Below are 23,910 nucleotides of genomic sequence, written 5' to 3' on the forward strand. Positions count from 1 at the left end.
AATTTTTCGTTACGAAACTATATTTATCCAGTATCATGTATGTTAAATTATGTTATAAATTTGTATTTTTTGTTATTTTATGTTAATGTTAAATTTTCTTTTTCTTATTTACAATTTAAATTTTAAATATATATGTAAATATAAATTCACATGATAAATATAAAAAACAAAAAGAAAATATTTGTGTTATTTATTTATAATTTATTAAATAAAAAAAGGTAATAGATTAATTGGAATGTTGGGTGGGGACCACCTTTTTGTAGGGGCGGATGCATCAAGGACTTGTTGAGGTCCTGGCCCCCAACAAAAAAATATTTTACAAAGTCCAAATTTTTTTACTTGTAATTTTTAATTTAATACAATTGGGCCCCTAACATGATGATGTAAAAGGCCCCCCTCTTCACGCCTTCATCCCTTCCTGGTTCCTGCCCTTTACCGCTTCAGCCTTTACAGTCACACGACAGTTCACGACTTCACAAATCACGCCATTGAACAGCTCATCAATCTTCACTTCTTCTTCTTCATCAATCTTCATGGCTATAATTGTTGCCTGCTGCCCTGCTTCTTCGGTTCTTCCTTCCGGCTTCCTAGACGTAGACTGGACAGTGGACTGGAGTCACTGGATTGAAGCAACTCTAATAATTTGGGTAACAAAATTCTAATTTCCAAATTGCAGTCTTTAATTTTGTTTACTTCTTTGATTTTGTTGTTTGCTTATTGGTGATTTGGTAAATGCTTTGTAGGTTAATTTTGTAGGCAAGTTTGTAGGCAAATCAAATGGAAATATCAAATGTTAGGTTAATTTTCTAGGCAATTCTGTAGGCAAATCAAATGGAAATGTCAAATGTTAGGTAGGCAAATGGAAATGTTACTAAACCATTGATTTTTATCTTGTTATTGTTATTACTAGAAAAAATGGAAAGATTTTTTTAAAAGGAAAGCATCAACACCTGAATCGAGCTCTGCTCCTTCGATGCCCAACGAAATTGATTTGAACGATCTTCCTTGGGATCCAGCAGATAGAAATTTTTTTTTGGAATATCATCCTAATCAAAAGGATTAAATAAGAAGGAAATACTTGCTTAGAGGACCTTGTCAACTACGGGGTCATGCATTTCCAAAAAAATTTGTCGGGAGTAAAGGAAGACGTTTTTGTCTGGCTTAGTTTGATCAATATGCTAATTGGTTGGAGTATAGTGTAAAAACAGATAAAGCTTTTTGTTTGTGTTGTTATTTGTTTAGAAATCATTACGTAGGACAATGTGAGATTGATGCTTTTGTAACAGATGGTTTTAATAGTTGGAATAAAACGGAAAGACTTGGTCTTCATGTCGGCGACATTAATAGTTTTCACAATAGAGCACTTAAGAAAAGTGAGGATCTAATGAGCCAAGATCAATCTATTGTCGTTACCTTTCATAAGCAAACTGAGAAGGAGAAGAATGAGCACAGAATACAATTAAATGCTTCAATTAAGGCCTGTAGATTCTTGTTGAAGAATGCATTGCCCTTTCGTGGTCACGATGAATCTGAAATGTCTATTTCTAAAGACATGTTCTTGGAAATATTAGCCTTAATTGGTGATTGCAATTAGGATGCAGGTAAAGTTATATTAAAAAATGCTCCAAAGAATAATCAATGGTGTCTCCAAGTATTCAAAAAGATATTGCTACTTGTTTTGCAAATCAAATATTCAAATACATTCGTAAAGAAGTTGGTGATGATGTGTTCTCATTGCTGGTTGATGAGTCTAGTGACGTTTCTAAGAAGGAACAAATGACGGTGGTTTTACGATATGTTGATGCACGTGGTATTGTTAAGGAGAGATATTTTGGTATTGTTCATGTGACGGAGACATCTTCTTCAATTCTTAAATCTACCATTGATACTTTATTTGCTGAACATGGATTGAGTTTGAAAAAGGTAAGAGGGCAAGGTTATGAACAATGGATTAAAGGCCTTGATCTTGAATGAAAATAGCTCGGCATATTATATCCATTGTTTTGCTCACCAACTTCAATTAGTTGTTGTGGCGGTTGCCAATAAACATGACAAGTTGAGAACTTTTTTAATATGTTAGGAATGGTGATCAATGTGGTGAGTGCTTCTTGCAAGCGTAAAGACATGCTTCGACAAAGTTACAAAGATAGAGTGCAAGAAGCAATTGGTAAGTGTGAAATTGATACTGGAAAAGGAAAATACCAAGAGTTTTCTCTTATACGAGCCGGAGATACACGGTGGGGTTCTCATTACAAAACCATTTTGAGCTTGATTGCTATGTTTCCGAATGTTGTTGAAGTGCTCCGGTATGTTGAAGAGGACGGGGATAATGGTTTTAGTCGCATTCAAGCAACTGGTATTTTAGCATATTTGAAGACATTCGATTTTGTGATTTATTTGCATTTGATGTTTCATATTTTAGAGGTCACAGACTTGTTGTCACAGACTCTTCAAAAAAAGGATCAATATATTTTGGAAGCGGTTTCATTGATAAGAGGAACCAAACAACTATTGCAACAATTTGGAGAAACTGGTTTTGATCCACTTTTGAAGAAAATATATTCTTTTTGTGAAGCAAATGGTATTAAGGCTTTGGATATGTAAGACCGTTATTCAAAAAAGAGAAGACAAAGGACCAACATCACCAATTGTCATTATTACAAGTTTGATATTTTCAACACTGTTGTGGACATGCAAATTCAAGAGTTTGGGGATTGATTTAGTGAGGTAAGTACTGAATTGCTTAAAAATATAGCAGCTTTGAGTCCATGCGATTCATTTTCCCAGTTCAATGTATCAGATTTATTGAAGTTGAGTGAGTTGTATCCTCAAGATTTTAGTCATATGGAAAGGATCGCTCTTGAGAAACAACTGAACATGTACTATTTGATTGTGCGTCAAGATGAAAGATTTGCCAATTAGAGTGGTATTGCCGAGCTCGCTAGACTGCTAGTGGAAACAAAAAAGCATAAGACTTATCCTCTAGTATATCGGTTATTGAAGTTGGCTTTGGTTTTGCCAGTTGCTACTACAACAGTCGAAAGATGTTTTTTTACTATGAAGATTGTGAAGTCAAATTTGCGCAACAAAATCCGTGATGAATTTTTTAATGCTGCAATGATATGTACTATAGAAAAAGAAGCACTTCTCACAGTTTCAAATGATGATGTAATTACTCAATTTTAAAAGATGAAGAGTCGTAGGTCACAGTTAATTATTATTTTATTTTATGTCATGCCCCCTACAATATATTTTTCTGCATCCGCCACTGCCTTTTTGGAGCCCCAAACCTACATGGCATATTTGCCGTCCAAATGAAGCGACTAGCAAAAACAAGGGAAATTGGCATCCGATTGGAGTCATAAAATGACAAATTTACTTTGTCGTCCGATTGGAGATGCTCTTGTTTTACCTCCAACTCCGGCCCATATCGAGACCCACCTCCATATCCGACCAACAGGGAGACTCACCTTCATCTCCAGCCAACACCCGAGACCCGCCTTCGCTCTCTGTCGATGAGTACCCCATCATGGCCCTTCTCCCCCACAACATCACCAACCCGTGAGATGAGTTATTTGAGTTGATGAAGACGATGGGAATCTGTAGATTGATTTTTTATGAGGTTCTGTTCAATGTTATTGATGGGTTATTTCATGATTTTTTGATTTATTAAGTTTTTAGTTCTTCGTGTTGAAGTTGGTTTTATTCATTGTTGCTGATTAAGTTAAAGATGAAAAAGATGGTGGCAATCATGAAGTTGAAGGTAGCCAAAGAAAAAAAGCTCTTACCACCGAACATATGTTGGCACTAAAATAGGAAGTAAAAAAACAATTTTAAGATGATGAAAAAGATTTAGAAAAGGGGGAAAATGACTAACAAAAATAGCAGACTTAATGATAGCTTATACCATTATTATTGTTGAGGTCTTAGGTTCAAGACTTTCTTGCAACAATTTTTTCTAAGTATTTTTTAATAACAATATGACAGGCCTAACATATGAATTGATGCCCCTCGGCTTTCTATGCCCTGGGGCCAACCCACCCACCCCATAGGCCGACCATGAGTCCAAAAGTTGGAACAATTTTATGGAATTTGCCATGCGACCTAAGGTCACAAGTCTATGAACAACTTAGAGATCGTTTATCAAACGTCTATCGGGTCACTTAATATACTATCATCTACTAGATGAAAATGACAATGATTAAGAATCTTACCCGGTAAGGGTGATGCCAATGACTGTAAATCTTACCTGGTAAGTGAGAGTGACGACTTTTATCTAGTAAGCGTTTACACAATGCCATTGATGGACTTGAATCTTACCCGGTAAGGTAAGCCAGAATGGGAACTCTTACCGGATAAGCGTTTGGCTACACGCCCCCTTAATCTTGCGAGCTTATATTGCAATATTGTTGATATGCTCAACATAATTTTTCAAAACTTAGAACCATTTCTCACTCCAAAAATAGTATTATTCTTAATTTATTCCATGAAGTTACAAATAGACAAGACATGGATAACATGGGTTGGACCTTATTTTCAGTTACATGGATACATTATTTGGTTACGACTGTATAAATTATCCACATATCTATTTACCATACCATGTATAGTATTATTGAAGTAAAACATTTTTTTTGTTTGGGGAGTGTTTCAAGTTCCACAAAACAATTTTATGGCTCTCTCGTCGATGTAAACTGGGGATTTGGACATATGATCAACATACTCGAGATGATTGAATGACTTGAATCTTGATGGGTGTTCTTCATCAACAAATTCTTTTGGTATTTCTATTACCCCTTTCTTGAATGTGAATAAACCTATCGAATATCTATCTTCTTGCCCATTCATCATCACCCGGTGAGGAGCACTTCTCAATCGACCATTGCTCCATGCCTAATTACAAAAATATAAAATAAATGTAACATCTTTAACAAATTCTCTAAAAATAATATAAAGACACATTCATATACATTTACTGATTCACTTGATGAATGATGCTCGACAAATATTCTCTTAAAAAAAACTTAAATTTTATGTGAAAGAAAATTGTTTTGCAAAACCCCTCTTGATAATAAAAGATTCCTTTGTAAAATTAATCTATGTTTTTAAATATTTTTCAATTTGTTCTTGGGGAACGTGATAGCAATCTTTGTAATGGAATCGAATTTCTGTTTGTCGTTTACACACAGGATATCAACAATCTGTAATTGTTTTAATATGAAATTTGTTTTTACTTCACACTTTTTCAAAAGGTGTTTTATATAAAATAATTATATGACATTTTTTCGATAAAAATATCTAAGATAACTTATTACGGTATTCAAAAATGTCATATAAACTTATTACAATATCTTCAGATATAATGTTTTATTGTTTTGTTTCTATAAATTTAAGTTTTATAAAACAATTTATTATATGCCTAGAAATTGTTGACGTCTTATAAACTCCATTTTGTAATTGGTGAGTGTCCATTTTTAAAAAATAAGTGTCTATTTTCTTGTTATATACATAAATATGAGTTGGTGAAAGTTTCTTTCTTTATTGTTAAAGATAAAATAGTCATTTAGTTAACTAAAAATGTAATAATTCATATTTTTAAACCTGTATGTTATTTTCTTTGGAAGCATTTTATTTTAAGATCAAAAATAGTCAAGAATTAAACATTGCAAGGAATTCTTTGGTGTTCTGCCAAGAAAGTTGTCGTGTCCTCTCAAATCATTGAATTATGCTTAGACATGAATATTTTTTTTGCTAATTTCATGAATATACTGCCATACCATATGTATTTCATATTGTCATAAAAGAATTGATTTATATGAGATTTTTTAAAATATTCTATAAAATAATTAATACGATATTTTATTTTAAAAATGTCCTAAAATTTGTTAAAAATGCCCAAAAAAACATTCGATAAATATATTGTAACAATTTTAGATATATATAAAACTTTATAATTTGGTCTTATAAACTTATGTTCTATAAATCATTCTATAACGACGCTTAGACATTCAGACGTCCTATTTAAAGCCAATTTTGTTATAACGTCTTAACAAGTTCTCAAAGACACTTGAAGAAAAAAGCGTTAAATTTTTATATGATATTATTCGAAAAAATGTCTTATAACAACAAAGATGCTATAAAAAGATATGTTTACGAAATACTTCTCAAAGTTGTGATATAAAAAACCTAATATGACATTTTATTTCAAGAATGTTGTAAAAAGACCTTGTTAAAAAGACATGATAAAACCTTATTGTAACACTTTCTAATAGATGACATATAGTAATTGTTTGGTTCTATAAACTTAACTTTTATGTAACTGTTTTAGACTTTTTTCGCATTCTATAAACCCAATGTTGTTAAATATTTGTTGCTAATTTCATTTGCGACACTTGTTTTATCAAAAAAATTTAAATTAACAGAGTAGAGAATACGTTAATGTTACCATGAATCCATCAGCTGCCATGACAATAAAGGACGATGGCAAGAATTCAACAGTTACCCACTTGTCATCCCTGGTTAGGACTTCCAACCCGTTCACGTGGTTTTGGCTAAGTATGCTAACGAAGCTCCTGTCCGTATGAATCGCTGTCGTCGCTATATTCGACTCGTTTGTTTTTGCGGGTTTGTATTTATTTACTCTAAGAAGATAGGTCATTGATGATTTGTCATAAGATTCGTAGTATTTCTCTACTCCATAGCTTTGAAACACCATCTGCTTCACCGCGTTTTCTAGTTCAGAGACTAGATTCGCATAGGAGTTTATATTTTCACTGAAAAAAGGGTCCAATAAAGTAGACATATAAATACTTGTCGACAATATGTAACCTAACAAGTTGGACAACTTAATATAATATGATGATATAGAACTTAAATCGTCCTATTTAAGCATCTCCACAACGGCGAACCTTTTTGAGCGAGTTTTGTCAACAAAAAAAGTGGGACACACGTTCAAAAAACTTGTGTGTAACTGCACAAGCAAAAATGTGTTTTTTGTGTTTTATTGAGGTTATTTGACCAATAAGCTTTCAAAAAGCTTTTAAATAAGCTCCATTGTGGATGCTCTTAACACTTTTATGTGACATTTTTTAAAGGTGTCATAATATGTATGAAAGAGAAATATGACATTTTTAAAAAATACCATATAAAAGGGTTAGCAAACGATTTTTTTTGTTCTATGAGTTTGTCTAAATGTATTGATAAAACTTGTTATTTAATTTGTGTTGCATTGGCAAACCTACGAAGGGCCTATAGGCTTTCGTGCATCCGCTCAACCATTTTCGCAAGTAGAAGTTTTTTGGGTATAATCTGAGCACATGCTAAACTTTAAAGGAAAAAAGGATATCAACCAAAAACTGAAAAACAATAAAACAAAAAAACCTTAAAATTCCCTTGAAATCAACCAAAAAACTAAAAAGGTACTCAAAATCAATTAAAAACTCGAAAAGGTCCATTGAAATAAACCCAAAAGCTAAAAGAAACATCTCGAAACAGTGGAATTTGGCAAAAAAAAAAAAAAAAACATAGGCATACACCTAACACGTAGTCTTGCATGCGTCTTGCTTATAAAATCGATTTTCTTTGTAAAAATGTATTTTTCCCCCAAATTGATAGAATTCACTTCTTGAGGATCAGACCATGATGAATTTTCCACAGGGTCAAACCATGATTTTACAGGCTTTTATCCACGTTAAAGGTCTACCCGTTCAACAAAAATCATGGGTCCACCGAGACAAATGCAAGATCCCACCTTAATTAAAGACCAAACCTAACAGTAATTACCTGAAGTGGTGACTTCCAGAAGGCCACATAAGGTTTGCAAAGTGTTGAACATGATCCAAACTTGTAACATTCTCAATTCCCATACTTTCAAAAAGTGGACGAGTATGAGTAGGACCTAAATAGCCAAATAAAGGCGTATCAGAAGTATTCTTGATTTTGGTTTCTGCGGGAAGCTTATACAGGGTTTTTATTGAATCAAAAACTTCCTTGTTCAGTTCTTTAGAAACCCCTTGATATATAGCCATGAAACAACCATACTCTTCAAGAGCATGTGTCACCTCCTGGCATCTCAAGACCCAAGAGTCACTTCCTGGCTTCAAATCGTTCATGTCAATCATAGGAACTTTGGGTTGGGATATAGAAACCATGATTCTTAACTATAGGCTACACAGAGAGAGAGAGAGAGAGAGAGAGAGAGAGAGAGAAATATTTTGAGAGATAGATAGATAGAGAGAATTGTTGTGCTTTTATTGAATTGAGATCCAAAAGAAACAAAACTGTATTCTCTCAATCTCTTGCTGTTATGAAATGTTAGTGAGTGGAAGCTTGTTTCCAGAGACGGCTCAAAAGATAAGGCCATCAAAATCATTTCCTAAGAGCATCTCTAAATATCCAGCAAAAATCCGCAATCTAATTAATATAATGCTCCAACCGTCTGGTTCAATTTGGTGTTGAGGAGAGAAACACTGCATATATCTCTCGTTCACCTCGGTATAGATGAGGGTTCCAATATTAATGTATATTTACTTCCTTTTTAGTAATAACTTGATTATATTAATTATCATTTTTGTTTAAGGGTTGAGTTTCGATGAGAATGAAAGTTATTATGAGAAGGATAAGAAGAAATCTTCATCCTTACATTATTCATAATTAAAGAAAAAAATCACTAGATGAATTCTCTTTCATTCTCACACGATCTTTTTTTTTTGTTTAATTGTGTTCTAATTTTCACTTTCCCATTTTGAGAGAGAAAGAGAGATCTTTTCGGGATATAGAGAGAATTATTGTGATTTTATTAATTCGAGACTTGAAAGAAACAAGAGTATTGTCTCTCAATCTTTTACGATTATGAAATATTAGTGGGTGGAAGCTTGTTTCATGTTGGTTCTACAGCTTTGGTTTCTCGTGTTGTTCTTTTGTTTTTATTGAAATGTTGGCGTTTGATAGAAAAGTAACAGGTGGAGTCAATCAGCAACAACTAGAAATTTTATAGCACTCTTAATGGTGAACATGTTGAGTAATAATTATTAATTACATGGAAACTATTTATTTATAATTATTTCACTATGAGCATCAGTTCTAAAGATTCCGATGTTCAGAGTTGAAAGCCCAAAAAAAGCTCTAATTTATATTAAAAACAAAATATAGTATTAGTTGCTAGTGGTGATCGCAATCAAGGTTAGCATATAAAATTTACGTGAAAAATCTTGAAACAATAGCTTTTCAAGTCTTGATATCTTTCAAACTTGAATTTTTTGCCACTAAGTAAACTTGAATAAAAGAAATTGTGTAATACCAAACAAATCAACTAAAACAAGAATAAATTGAAAATGACATACTGCTAGAAATTGATATCACACCTACCAATGAGGCCTAGGATCACAATAAGCATATGCTCCTATTGTTAAAATATTTGAATGTAGCTTCTTTCCCTATAACTTGCAAAAGGATACAAAAAGTGTAAACGACACAAATGAAAACATTAAATATCATACATTCAAAATAAAACGATGAATATCCAATTAAAATACAAATTAAAAATTAAAATAAATTGTTTGGACGATGCCCAACAAACTAATCCCATTGTAGACCTCCCAGTGGATAATGCAAATGTGTGAACTTTTCGATCAATGCATGCATCTCATCCATCACCTCCCGGCCTCCTCCCGCCTCTTGAACTCTTCAATTGTTTCTTTAATGCTTGAACCTATAAACATAATATTAGAGTTAGACCTCATAATATGAAGGAATACAAATCCAATGATTAGTGGACGAGCTAGCACCGGCTGTAATGATGCTACTACATGACTCCGTCAAAACTGTGACACCCCAAACTCCATATTTGCATATAACATATATATTCATATTAAAGAAATACAGATTACATCACATTGGTCCTACTAGTATAGAGTTTCTATATGTATAGAATTTACAACTGAAAATTCCAAAAGAAAACCCTGAACTATCACATGCATAACTACATGTATCTTCAAAATAACAGATTGATCTTCAAAACACAACAGATTAGCATATAAGAAAATAATCAAATTTTCTCTTTCCCCTTAACATCTCGAGACTCTGCTAGTCCTGCGATGCATATTTAAAACACAAAATAAGGGTTAAATCGGAAGGTTTAGTGAGATAACCCTTTCTTTGCAATTACGGGGTGAAAGATCACCAAAACTTATTTAAAATCAACTTTTCATATAAACAAAATCCTGATCTCTGAAATTTATATCGTGTATAAATACAGAGATATAAAACTCGTCTGGTTCAACTAGTCAGAACTCAGAACTCCCTCAGTTCTTCAAGACCATCGCTCTTCTGGTTCTAAAGACCAGAGCTCTTCTGTGTCCAAGGAATAAAGTTCTTTTTATTAAACATCTTCTCTAGTTTTGTAACACCGGTAATTTTCCCCATTCCCTTCTCCGTTGGCCTCAAGAGTTCTCGCCTCGTCTGTTAGTTTCACGTTTTATTTTTAATAAAACCTTGAGCAAGTTACTTTTTAGTCTTTCAAAAGAGTATATATATATATATATATATATATATTTATACATATATGTGTGTACTTTTTTTTGTGACTGATAGGTATGGTTGAGTTGTGTAAGAAAAGGGGGAGGGGGAGGTAGCTACTACCTCTTCCTTAGGAATGATTCCTCCTCTTACATTTGGGTCCTTACCCATTATTCTCTTGGATGGTAGGAAGTTGGAGAGGGGGCTTTACCCGCTTAAACGAAGAAAAGGGGGGAGGGGGGACTACACAACAAAAAAAAAGGAAGAAAAGAAAAGAAAGAAGAAAGGGGAAGAAGGGTTGTCGCCGTGCTTCGCTAACTACAACAAACAGCAGCAACGAGCAGCAGTTGTTGCTGTCCTGTTTTTTTTCGTTCTCTCGTCCAAGCAGCAACAGCAAGAAAGAAGGGCTGCTGTTCCCCTTCGAATCATTGTCTAACAGCAGCGCTTGCTGCCGGTTTTCCTTCGTCCCCGACTGTCCAACAGCACACAGCAGCGCCTGCTGCCGATTTTACTTCGTTCCCGACTGTCCAACAGCACATAGCAGCGCCGCTGCCGGTTTTTCTTTGTTTCCGATTGCCCAAACAACGCACAGCAACATCAAAGCAGCAAGTAGCAATCGTTTCCTTTGTTCCTTTGTCTCCATTGTGCCAACCAGCAGGTATTTCTCTGCCTAATCGAGCTACCAGCAACTGCAAGCAGCAGTTTCTGCTGTCTTGCTTATTCGTTCGGCTGCCTCACCAAAACGCAGCAGCTACTGCGTTGTTTCTTTACACCTTCTCGACCGGTCAGCAGCCGCTGTCGAAGTTGTTTCATCGCGGCACGCCCTCCAACCCCGCCCCTGGCCCTCGTCGCCTCCGTAATTCGAACCGCACCTGACAGCATCAAACAACGGACAGCAAGCAGCAGTCGCTGCTGTCCCGTTCATTTGTTTTCTGCCTGCTCTGTCGTTGATGCCGTGTTTCGCCAATCTGCAACAACAAACAGCAGCAAAGAGATGGACTGTTGTGCCGTTTCTCTCCTTTTCGATCAACAAGCAGCAGCAGCAGCAAACAGAAACAACAGGCAACAGCCTTGCTGTGCTGTTTCTTTGTTTTCTTTTGCCCAAACAGCAGCTCTGCTGCGCGTCTCTTCGTCCCCTTCCGTCAGCTTTTTAGTTCAGAACTCGGGGTTTCTCCTAAACCCTACATTGTGAGTTCATCTTTACTATATATATATATTGAAATAAAGTACCTTACCTATCCTACGCTCTAATTTACTGCACATACTCCCCTAGGTGGAATGGTTAGTTTTGAGTCAAAAGGGTGAACTTGGGTAATCTCATTACTAAAGGAAAGTCGAGTTTGGGCAAATGACTTTGATCGACGGGTAGGATACTCTTTTCAAGGTGTTGTTGGCATTTGAACTCTAAAAGCTTCGTGCATATAGTTCAGAGTTCTTTATTTGCAAGCAAAGGATATTTTGCTTGAGTTAGGACATACGTGAGACCTTATTGCTATTTAAGTGCTTTTATGATTATGACACCCTATTCATTTATTCTATTAGAATGTATCGAGTCCTAAGGCACGAAGAATCGTTGCATTGTAGTAGTGCGAAGGATGGTGTAAGTTGGACTTTGACATCGTGATTACTATGTAAATTCCAAATCATCTTTTCTCACTCCCACTCGGAAATAGGCATTGTGATTATTATGTAATTTCCGATGTAAAGAGCTTAAGATCACGACCGACTTCATGACTGGTTAGGTTGTTGTCAATGATATTAAACCTACATGTGATGCTCTGTAACGCTGAACTATGACTTACTTTGTGTTCCGTCATAGTTAGCAGCAAATCGGGTCTCCCCCGTCATCTACGAATGTTTAGCTCCACTCTGAGTTATTAGATTTGCATACCCCCCCTTTTTTTTGCAACGTTTGGATTTTCGTCTTGTATTTACATGGATAACCTTATGCATATCTTTTTATTGGCCCTTATGTTTTTTTTTCTTATTTGGACTCACAAGGCGTAGCCTAACACTTCTTCTTGTTATGGCTTGCTTATTAGGTTCCTTTAGCGGTGGGTCTCAAAAGGGTTTAGAGGAGCGTTGGTTCATGAAAGGCTCTTTTGTAGTATAACCTTTGTTACTTTCGAGCGTTACGTTTTTGATGTTCCGGTATTTTTGGAGATTGATAGAAACACCCGTTTTTAATCTAGATATAGTATAATCTAGATTAGTAGGTTGTTAATTATCTTCTCAGTAATTGATTTGTAAACGCTATTCTATTTCCCCTTTTGTTGGGTGAATTTTTTTTTATATTAAGATTTTGGTTCTCGTTATATATATTTTCGGTTAAATTTATAATTATTTTTAGGGGGTTACAAGTTGGTATCAGAGCACTAGTTTAAGCAAACTAGGTAAGGGATCATGACGCCTAGACTTAAGCTGAGATTGTAAGTGTTAACTCTGAGATGTGGGTAGAAACTTTTAGGATAGGAGAGCACTAGGGTCATCGGTGCTACCCCGTTCATGAATTGTGACGATGGTGTTAAGAATTCTTATGTACAACCTATTCAAAATTTCACTTAGCTAATGCTATTTTGAGTAAGGTATTACACAAGCGTGCTTGAACTTACTGTTATTACAAGAATTTATGAACGTATCGGTATGTATTATGTTAATTCCTTGTTCGTCCTATCATGACACTCTTTCACTCTCTTGTATGACAGTCTGTAATGGTGAACACTCGGAGTAGACGGGATACCTCTCCAGAAGATCATGCGGTAACTGAATCTACAGCGGATCAACCGCCACGAACCACCATCGCAAGAGTTCATCTTAGACAAAACACCTTGGACGGTGGAGTTAACCATGCTCTCCAAGTCAACCTTGCCACCTCTAATCCTGTGATGGAAGAAGAAACCCCGGAATCAAGAATGATGGGAACAATGATGAACGCTATGAACAGAGCTATGGCCCAACAACAAGAGTTCTTTATGAAGTTGCTGGAGGATAGGGACGCTAACAATCGTAAGCATGAAGCAGTTGCCGAGAACGTAACTATTGTGGGATCTGGGGGTACCGGAAATGGAATCCCAATCCAGGAGTTAGCAACGATTGAGGCAAGACAAGTGAGTAAGGTTTGCTCCTACAAGACGTTTTTGAGTTGCAAGCCGCCRAAATTTGTAGGGTCAGATGATCCCGTAGCGTGCATGAACTGGCTTCRAGAGATCGAACAAGCCTTCYRGGCTTGTGACTGTGATGAGGGTCAAAATGCAAAATTTGGCTCTCAAATGCTAAGAGGTGCAGCCCTTACCTGGTGGAACATCGTCATATCAACCATAGAGGTTGCAGATTTGGCCAAGATGAGTTGGGCCACGTTTAGGGAGAAGGTGTTGGAAGAATTTTGCAACGAACAAGAGATGGACCGCATTGAAGAAGAATTCTGAACCCTCAAGAAAGGAAATTTGTCAGTGAGAGACTACACGCGACTTTTTATGGAAAAGTTGAACTTAGAGAGGCTAAGTGGTGTCCCAAATGCCGCACTAAGCACCACGGCCTGTGCACCACCGACTCCGCCCCCGCAAAATGCTTTAAATGTGGGAAGCCAGGCCACACTCGAAATGAATTTCCTATCAAAGGGCCCATCTGTTTTGGATGCGGAGAGCCGGGTCACTTCAGGAATGATTGTTCGAAGATGAAGGCAGGAGGGGGCCAGGGAAGGAAGGAAAATACCCCGAAAGCAGCCGGCCGAGCCTTTCAGATGACTGCGGAGGAAGCTAAGGCATCAACGGATGTGGTGTCGGGTACGTTCCTTGTTAACTCCGTACATGCACATGTGCTTTTTGATTCAGGTGCTTCATGTTCCTTTGTGTCTATTACATTCTACCAACTCTTGCATACGTCCCCTAGTACTCTAGAGGATGCCTTGATCATTGAGTTAGCAAATGGTAGTAAAATTCTGGTGCGTGAGATTGTTAGGAGTTGCATTTTGGAAATCGAAGGAAAGGAATTTCAGATAGACCTTATACCTATGGCTATCGGCGGATTTGACATCATAATTGGAATGTACTGGTTAGCAAAGAACCAAGCAGAAATCTAATGTTCTAAGAAATTGATTCGAATTCCTTTACCGGGCGGGGATGCAGTGTTAGTTTATGGAGAAAGAAAGAAGGGAGAAGTAGTACTCCTATCCATGGCTAAGACGCATAAATGCTTAGCTAAGGGGTGTCCATCATTCATCGCGTACGTGTTGAATGCCAAGCAAAAAACAAGAAAGATTGAGGATGTGAAGGTGATCAACGAGTTTCCCGATGTATTTCCTGAAGACTTACCTGGTTTGCCACCCGTTAGACAAGTGGAATTCCGAATCGACCTCATCCCAGGAACTGCTTCTATTGCTGGAGCTCCTTACCGCTTGGCGCCATCCGAAATGCAAGAGTTGATGTCTCAATTACAAGACCTTCTTGAGAAAGGATTCATTAGACCGAGTTCGTCACCGTGGAGAGCTCCGGTCTTATTTGTAAAGAAGAAGGACGACACCATGAGGATGTGTATTGACTACCGAGAACTCAACAAGGCAACTGTGAAGAACAAATATCCCCTCCCTAGAATCTACGACTTTTTCGACCAACTTCAGGGAGCCAGTTGTTTCTCAAAAATCGATCTTCGTTTGGGATACCACCAGGTTCGAGTGAAAGAAGATGATGTGGCAAAGACAGCTTTTAAAACACGTTATGGGCACTATGAATTCTTGGTCATGTCCTTCGGATTAACGAACGCGCCGGCGGTATTCATGGACTTGATGAACCGGGTGTGCCAACCATTCCTCGACAAGTCTGTAATAGTATTCCTTTAGCAGCGGGGCTTAAAAGGGTTGAGAGGAGCGTTGGATCATGAAAGGCTCTTTTGTAGTATAGCCTTTGTTACTTTCGAGCGTTGCGTTTTTGATGTTCCGGTATTTTTGGAGATTGATAGAAACACCCGTCTTTAATCTAGATATAGTATAATCTAGATTAGTAGGTTGTTAATTATCTTCTCAGTAACTGATTTATAAACGCTATTCTATTTCCCCTTTTGTTGGGTGAAATTTTTTTATATTAAGATTTTGGTTCTCGTTATATATATTTTCAGTTAAATTTATAATTATTTTTAGGGTGTTACAAGTTTGCCCAGAGCCTCTATCTTGACCAACCATAACTTATATACTTAAACTCTCAAAATGACAAGTCTTTTATTTAACCGGAACAAAAATTTTAAGAAAAAGAATTATTAAAAATATAACCAGAGCTCCTCTTGTTCTCTGTTTTCTTTGTAAGGAGATATTTAACATGTTAAGACTTGAATGAAAATATAATAAGATAAGTTTTAAAAACAGAAAAAACCGAAGTCACAACCGTCTTGAAGAAACCTTTGAAAACTTCTTACTTTCAAAACAAACCTCATGTCACAACCGTTTTGTAAGAAGATTTAAACAATAACTTTTTCCATGTTTATAGCCTTATTTGAAAGATACAAAATGTTCTTTTAATCCCCAAAGGTTTAAACATACTTCCATCGGATAATACCATCCGGAAACCACTTTTATCAAATAAACCTTAATCCAACAACATTGTTCGATATAGATTCTCTTTAACCTTTAAATTTCCAGAAAATAAACCCATAACTGCACAAGTTTACAAATAGTTCCACACAAAATTTAAACCCTTAACAATTTTAAATACTGGATATTTGAAACAAAAACTCAACCTTTAAAATACAACAGAATCAACAACAAAAATTGCTTCAACTTCAAATCCCAAATTTCCAGTTTCTAATTTTAAAGAAGAAAGCTCTCACATTAAACTCTCTCACTGTTTTCTTTCCAAACTTTGAAGATAATCTTCTTCCAAAAGCAAACTTCATTTTTATATTGCCTTTAAAAAACGGTTTAGAAGGGATAATATAAAATTCAAAGAGACGGTATAAAGAAACATTATAATTTTTTTCCACAAATATCTTGTGCATACACATACACACACCTCCCTTACCCAACATTATAATTTGCATGTTAATAATACAATTCATGAAATCTCATGCATGTTAATAATACAATTCATGAAATCTCATGCATACACATTTCCTCATACATAAATATGCATATTTTCACACAATCAAATAATAATCATGTAAAGATTACCTTAAGTCACTACAACAAAATTGGGTTTAGAGCACACTCTCAATTTTTAAGCGTCCTAATAGACCTCTTTATAGGACTTAATTTATAGGACCTAATTTATAGGACCTAATTTATAGGACCAAAAAAATAAAATGTCATATCTAAAAGCGTTGTAATAAGTTTATATGACGTTTTTTGACGCCGTAATAAGTTTTTTAGGACACTTTTAATATAAAGCATTCTATTATCAACTTTATATAGGACATTATTTGAAAAACTGTTCTATAAAAACAAGTGTCCTATAAAGTTGCTAATGCGACACTTTGTATTAAAAATGTCCTAAAAACTTGTTAAGATGCTCAAAAACGTCATATAAACTTATTTCAACACCTTTAGATAGGACGCTTTATATTTTGGTCTTATAAATTAAGTCATATAAAACGGTCTATTGGGACGCTTAAAGATTGGGGGTGTCCTATAAACTCAATTTTGTTGTAGTGAGTGCATAACCTCAAAAACCCGGTTATCACAATAACACTTGTGGGATCTACATTATACACATGCGGGATCTACATTATACACATGCGGGATCTACATTATACCTGAAGTCGAACAACCGACCTTTCTTGCTCATGCCTGCTCCTCATAGTTAGCGCAACACCAATTAAGAAGAATGCTCAAGGAATTCTAAAAATTCTTGTTATACATTTGCTCCAAACCTCAATCTTCTTTTCGAGATTCATCGATATTGAATCAGTCGAATGTAGTTCTAACACATGTTCCACTTTTGAAAGACCTTGCTTCAATCACTGCTCTTGATCAACAAGCGATAAGCATTGACACCCTCTTCTTACATATGCCTAAGACTAACCTGATACTGTAACTATAGTTACAAGTGAATTTTCAAATTTGGGGCAGTATAATGGCTATATATCGATGTTTCCAACTCAAAGTTAAACAATCATAAAGTTGTCCAATAATTGGCAGCCTAAACTAGATATATATGACAAGCTAAACTAAAACAATATAACAAGTATGCAAAAAACTTTAACTAGGCTACATCGGAATTGATGTGGTCACATTGTGTCCCACTCCTGCTCCCCAAAGAGGACAACTCTGAACTCATTATCTTTTTGTGGGTACGCCCGAAAAGAACAACGGTGAAAACAGATAATTGTTGTAGATCTTGCTACAAGTGTCAAACAATTTGATTAGTAGTTATTGATACAATAAGACAAAATACGTATTTTAAGGTCTTACCATTTGTTTCCCATTTTATATGAATGAGATGGACATGTCGGTATGTTTGGCGACATCACCATCTACCAAGGTCTAGCAGTTCTATTGTGCTTGGATTTCCACTCGAGCGTGTTCTAGTGATCAATGATTGCATCCCGTATCGACCGAGATATATAGCCAAGGGAATGGATTCAAGACCGACATATCACTGTTGACGTCATTGGCGTTATAGTGATGCCTATACGAACCGACCTCCCTAGCGTCTTTTGGGAGCACTCAATCCATCATTATAGTTCTTCTTCGACTTTGCTTCCCCTACAAGATGTATGTCACCATTCATGTTGGGGTGCCACTGATTGTAATAAAGGTGATTTCAGACCAATAGCATTTATTGTTTGTGGCTTTTAGTTTATTATATTTAGAACTTTCATTGGCGTTAATAGCGATGCTTCCTAGTTCTTAACCATTATTTACATTGATTTCACATAAATATGGCTTAATTGCAAGTAAGAATAAATCACTTATTTTGCAAGTGTAACAATTTAGATGGTGTACTTTTAGTGTGTTGGTTGCTTCAATGTCATACCAAACATTAGCAAGAAAGCAAATGCGGCAATAGCTACCACCCAACAATAACAATCTGGATGATGTGCTTAAGGTTTTTGACTCTAACATATAAATCACCAAAAGTAGAGGATAAGAAGGGGCTTAAATATGTGGATGACTTCCATTAATGAGGACATAGATAATACAAGTTTCTAGTTTTCTTCAATCAAGTTCTCAATATTTTCTAGGTTATCAACCACATCTAGAGCCATAAACAAAGCACACATGACCACCGCACTTCTTCCATGACCTGAGTTCATCATGTAATATAGTTGTATATCCGTATAATACAACAAATGGATTTTCATTTTGAAGCCAGGGACTTGAATTTTTGAAGTTTGCTTCCTGCTTGACATTATTCTCCATCTCTCTCAATTTTATTTCTATGGTTATATATGGTATTGAAATGCGAATTGGATAATACATAACTTCAAGATTAATACCATGGATTGATCACGTTGTTTTTCTACCGGAAGTCCAAGAGCTAACTATCGAGACTTTGGACTATCCGGACAGATACTTCGTGAAATGGTTCATGCATGTTTGTTGTCGGGGGTGACAAGATCGAGTTGGTAAGGATTAAAATATCTCTTTATTTCATTTCTATGATAGATGATCATAGACGGACTCTTTACCATTCTGTATAATTAATAGGCTATTCTATTTGTACAKATATGGTAGAGGGGCGCATTCAATCCTTGCTTGTCTGTTAGTTTTTGATTCTTCTTTTCGGCGCGGGGTAGAGCAGTTTGGTAGCTCGCAAGGCTCATACGGGTTCAAATCTTGTCTTCGCATAAGAAGTTAGAGAAAGTTAATTCTTATTGTTCAGCATATTGCAATTATAAATGAGAAGTAAGAAACCTATTCAAATAACTTGTTGGATTTAATTATTCATGATCTGAAAAGTCTCGTTTAGATTTACAACGAAACTCATTTTTGGACCTAACTAAAATGGAAATAATGTTTGGAGAATATCCTGAAATTAAAGAGGAAAACTAGAATTTGTGAATAATCTAGAATCAAGTGTTTTTTTTGTTTATTTGTTTCACTTAAGTGGCTGTAAATTTGAGATAGCATAATAAGACCAATCTGTATAACTCTAATACCAAAATTCTATGTTAAGAACAGTTATGAGAAAATGTCTATTATAAAGTCTTTTTCTAGTTAGACAATTAGAATATATTTTTTACTTTTGGTGAACATAATTAAGGTATATATTGTACACTGTAGTAATTGAATCTCTATCATAACATTCAACAACATAAGTGAGTCACAAGTTTATAACATACAATATTAAGTGAGTCGTACAAGTTTATAACATACAATTTATAGCGAGTCGCATGTTTATAACAGACATTTCATGTGAATCACGATTTTGTAATAAACAATTTCAAAGTGAATCACAAGTTTATAACAGATAATTTGAATAAGCAATTTTACTCTTACAAAAGTACAACTTGTTACTTGAAATAATTTGGCTAACAATATTGAGCTTATATATTAAAAAAAACATAATTGAGGTTGTAGGTCATTTGACTTTTAAATACTCATTCATCATATATTACAAAACATTATTTTCAATGACACACTACTGATTTGTCATGTGACTACGTACTGCATTGCAAATCAAATATCAAAACCTATAAAATTGTTCGTATCTGGGACCTAAACAACATTACAATCTGGATTAAATTTTTCTAAAGCAAAAATGCACTGATTTGTAGCTCTTACAAAATTCCCTTCTCTTGATTTCCATTGTCATACCACCAGAGAACTACAATTATTAGAAACCAAGAAAATTGCAATTAGTAAAAAAGAAAAAAACAAATGTCATAAACAACCAATGTAATCTCATATCTGTGACAACAACCCTCAGGACCATCTTCATCCTTGGTGTTATAATTCCTTCTAGCACCGGCTACTTTCAATAACATAAAACACTAAAACGAAAGAGCAAATATAGTGTAACAGCTCAAAAATATTTTAAAAAAAGAGAATAACATAAATAAAAAAAGTCAGACGGGTAACACTCACAAGGATGATTGAGGTCTTGCCATAATTTCATGGTAGGTTTTACTGTTGTTTCTGTGTTATGCAAGCTAGTTATTGGGCAGAAAATGGCAAAGATTTGCAAAGGGTTTTGTTGTATGTTAATATATCGGTCATGAATCTTGAGTTTGAACCAATAAAATTAAATAGAGGTAAGAGCATTCTCCATTTTCCAAGGACTCGATCAGTAGATCTTAAGCCAGAAAAGTTAAAATCAATAAGAGGTTCTCGATTCGTCTCTTTGCTCCTCTTAAAACTTGCTTTACGAAATTGAATAGTTCTGGTTACTACATACAAGTTATAGAAATCATGTCTATAACAAAGTTAATAAAATAGGTGTCAACAACAAATAAAATACCACTCTCAGCAACTCAAAGGCAACCAACAACAAAATAACCTTCTCATTTTAGCATCTTGTTACCATCTCTTACAAGAAAAAAAAACCGAAATATGAGAAAGACCTTCCCTGGAGAAAGCCAAATATGGAAAAAAGGTAAGATTGCTGTTCCATTTACAGGATGCAAACAAATTTTTTTTCACCAAATTGCTTTCCATCCTGGAAAACATTTTGACGATCTCACAAAGATTTTTTTTTCCAATGAATTTCCATTTGAGTAAAGAGAAATGGCCTTCTAGCACCTCTCTTGTAAGTTGAGTGGCATTTGGTTAGTGTAGCTCTTGTAAGGCAAGAATTACGGAGACAGGAGTGAAAATTCCGGGTAACTGGATCACCCCGACGGGGTTGCTTTTTGAGTTGATGATGCCCAACAAAGGAATCATATTAAGTTTGTAAAAGACTTTGATTGTGGATTATTAACTTTTGCCTTGACATATTTTAGTTTATTATCATATATACATAAGACAGAATTAAACTTCTAACCAAAGTTATTCGTTTATACAACTAAATAAATAAACAGAATAACATATTAAGGAAGAAGATAGAGTTTACAAGCTAGCTTGCTTTCTTTCTTTCTTGTATTTACTACCCATGTCATGTTTATATATGAAAAAAATATGAACTTATTGAAGCTTCATTGACAAAACTTCACTATAAAAGAGACTATAAAAAATGGTAAAGAGTCTCCAATTACATTTTCAAGAGTCTCCAATAGAGGCGTTAACTAATAAATCAATATTTAAATTCAAGGTTAGAAACTTCTTACTTTCAAGAGTATCCAATTGTGAGCCATCAATGCAAATGACTCTATCCTCGACCTTCCCCACTCCAGTTTCTTGTTTCTCTTAATCTACATTTGCACTTTCCTAACGTAAAATACTCTTTCCAATCATGTATGCTCTTGTCTAACGCAGTTGGGAGCTTCAGTGGCATATCACCTGTAGCATAACACTTTAACCGAAATACAAAAACATTTTTCAACCAAAATACAAAAACACGACTTAGTAAGTACAGGTTGTAAAAGCAATAAAGACAACCAAGCACATTTGTGTGTTTTAAGTTATATGAGATAGAATCATAGACCAATATGCATTACCTTAACATGCAAGGAATTCATAAGAAGATGCTCAATCAATGGTAAACCCTCAAATAAAATGCCAGAATCCCAAATCTTACAAGTGCACTGGTTATAAATGTTTATGCTTTACAAGTGTAATGTTTTATTAGGATTTCAATAGTTAAAAAGGTTTTGAAAGCTCAAGACATATATGATGGTTGAAATTGTTTTTCACTCAATAAGGATATAATAACAATAGACTTCCATCGGCAGATACGTAAGTTTTGCTCATGTGTCGGCTTGTATTGTAGAAAGAAAAATGGATAACGAAGCCAAATGTTGTACTTTTCATGGAAGTACTGAACAACATATATCGTTTCTCCAATAATGGCATCAACAGGAAAACTAACAAAATTTAACAAGGAAGAGGCTTAGCCAATGATAATAAAAATAGTATCACAAAAGTACAAGAAGTAGACTATATAGAAGGAACGAACATAAAATATGTTATAAGTGCAACTGTATCATAACTCTAATATTAACCCTTACAGAGATAGTCCAATGAATAGAATCTATCTGAATAGTTTCTACCCTTATTACATTTAGAATATGTTAGGCCCAAAATATACTATGTCCGAGATCACTAAGTATGAAGACGAGAGTGGAGAATGAAGAGGTCAAAGCTTCCAAGGCGAAGTCAAAGTTGTCAACAAATTATGTAAAGTAAATGTTTGCAATTGTAGTTTGACTTTGTATTAGTCAATTCTTATAAATACTTTGTAATGTTTGTATTAGAAGAGATAGCTCATTTTGTATAGATTTACATGTTCTTATTTGTAGAGATTTTCTAGAGAGAGAAACAATCAATAGATATTATTTGAGCTTAATTGTTGTTCTTCATTGTGTAGATTACTTGTTACTTGATCATAGAGGGATTTTTAATTGGCATCAGAGCTAAAGAAGAAGAATTGTGCAAGTTTTTGTCGAATTTTTGAAGATTTTTTGAAGAATTTTGAAGGTCTAGCTAGCGGGTTTTATTGAAAATCATCGATTGTTTCTTGAGATTTGATGCATTTTTTTTTCTTGAATTGGTTGTGGATTTGTTGTTTGTGAATGATTTCTACTTATCTTTCATCAAAACATTTTGAGTTGAACATCAATTTTGAGATTTGGATTTGAAATTTTTGCATAGAGGAGTTTTAAAGTTCATGTGTTCTTGAGATTTTTGGTCAAATTGGATCATTTTGATTCGTTTTTGGTGAACCTTGGTTCATTAAAAGTGTTCATAATCATGTTTTGATCAATCGTTCAAAGTTATATCAACTTTCATTGAGTTTTTGATGTTTTGAAATTTTTTGTTCTTGAAGTGTTCTTGATGTTCTTGGTAAACTATGATATTTTAATCCATTTTTATTATTGAGTTTTGTTATATTTGTGTTTTTGGGTAAGTTTGATTCTAGAAACTAACAATTTTGAAGAATTTTGTGTTTGTGAAATTTCTTGATCGAACATAGTGAAGAAGAAGAAGATGAAGCTCGTCAACAAAAGTGAAACTTTGCTGTTGGAAATTTCGTTAGTTGTTCCTTAAGTTCGTTAATTTTGTGATATTTTTAGTTATTTTTCTCGTTAAATTTTCGCTATGTCCGTTAAATATGATAATGTCAAGTGATATTCTTTTTGTTAAGTCCGTTAGTTTTATTGCATTTTTAGTCCTTTTTTCCTTAAGTCTCCGTTAAGTCCGTTATGGAGCGATATTCTCAGCCTGCTTCAATGATATTCTCTCAAGGCTTGAGTGATATTCTACTGTTCCATTAAGTTTTGGTTAAGCCCGTTAGTTTTGTTACATTTTTAGTCCTTTTTGCTGTGAAGTCTCCATTAAGTTCGTTAAGTTTGTTAATTTTTTTCTTCAAATTT

The 23,910-nt window shown here is 34.8% G+C and overlaps 2 protein-coding genes across 2 annotated transcripts; one reads left to right on the top strand and one right to left on the bottom strand.

Moving 5' to 3' along the window:
* The first annotated feature begins 2,082 nt into the window (after positions 1–2,082).
* Positions 2,083–2,604, top strand: LOC112501970. The gene has a single exon (XM_025105771.1). It carries the CDS (start codon positions 2,083–2,085, stop codon positions 2,602–2,604), a length of 522 nt encoding a protein of 173 aa, XP_024961539.1.
* A 2,046-nt stretch (positions 2,605–4,650) lies between these two features.
* LOC112501972 (probable inactive 2-oxoglutarate-dependent dioxygenase AOP2) lies at positions 4,651–8,150 on the bottom strand. The gene is made up of 3 exons (XM_025105772.1): positions 7,783–8,150; positions 6,446–6,773; positions 4,651–4,893 (listed from the first exon to the last, which is right to left on the bottom strand). The coding sequence occupies exons 1-3, from the start codon at positions 8,148–8,150 to the stop codon at positions 4,651–4,653; spliced, it is 939 nt and encodes a 312-aa protein (XP_024961540.1).
* Between the last annotated feature and the right edge of the window lie 15,760 nt (positions 8,151–23,910).

Source organism: Cynara cardunculus, unplaced genomic scaffold (genome assembly GCF_001531365.2).
Source record: "Cynara cardunculus var. scolymus isolate 2C unplaced genomic scaffold, CcrdV1 Un_Scaffold_768, whole genome shotgun sequence".
Taxonomy (NCBI): domain Eukaryota; kingdom Viridiplantae; phylum Streptophyta; class Magnoliopsida; order Asterales; family Asteraceae; genus Cynara; species Cynara cardunculus.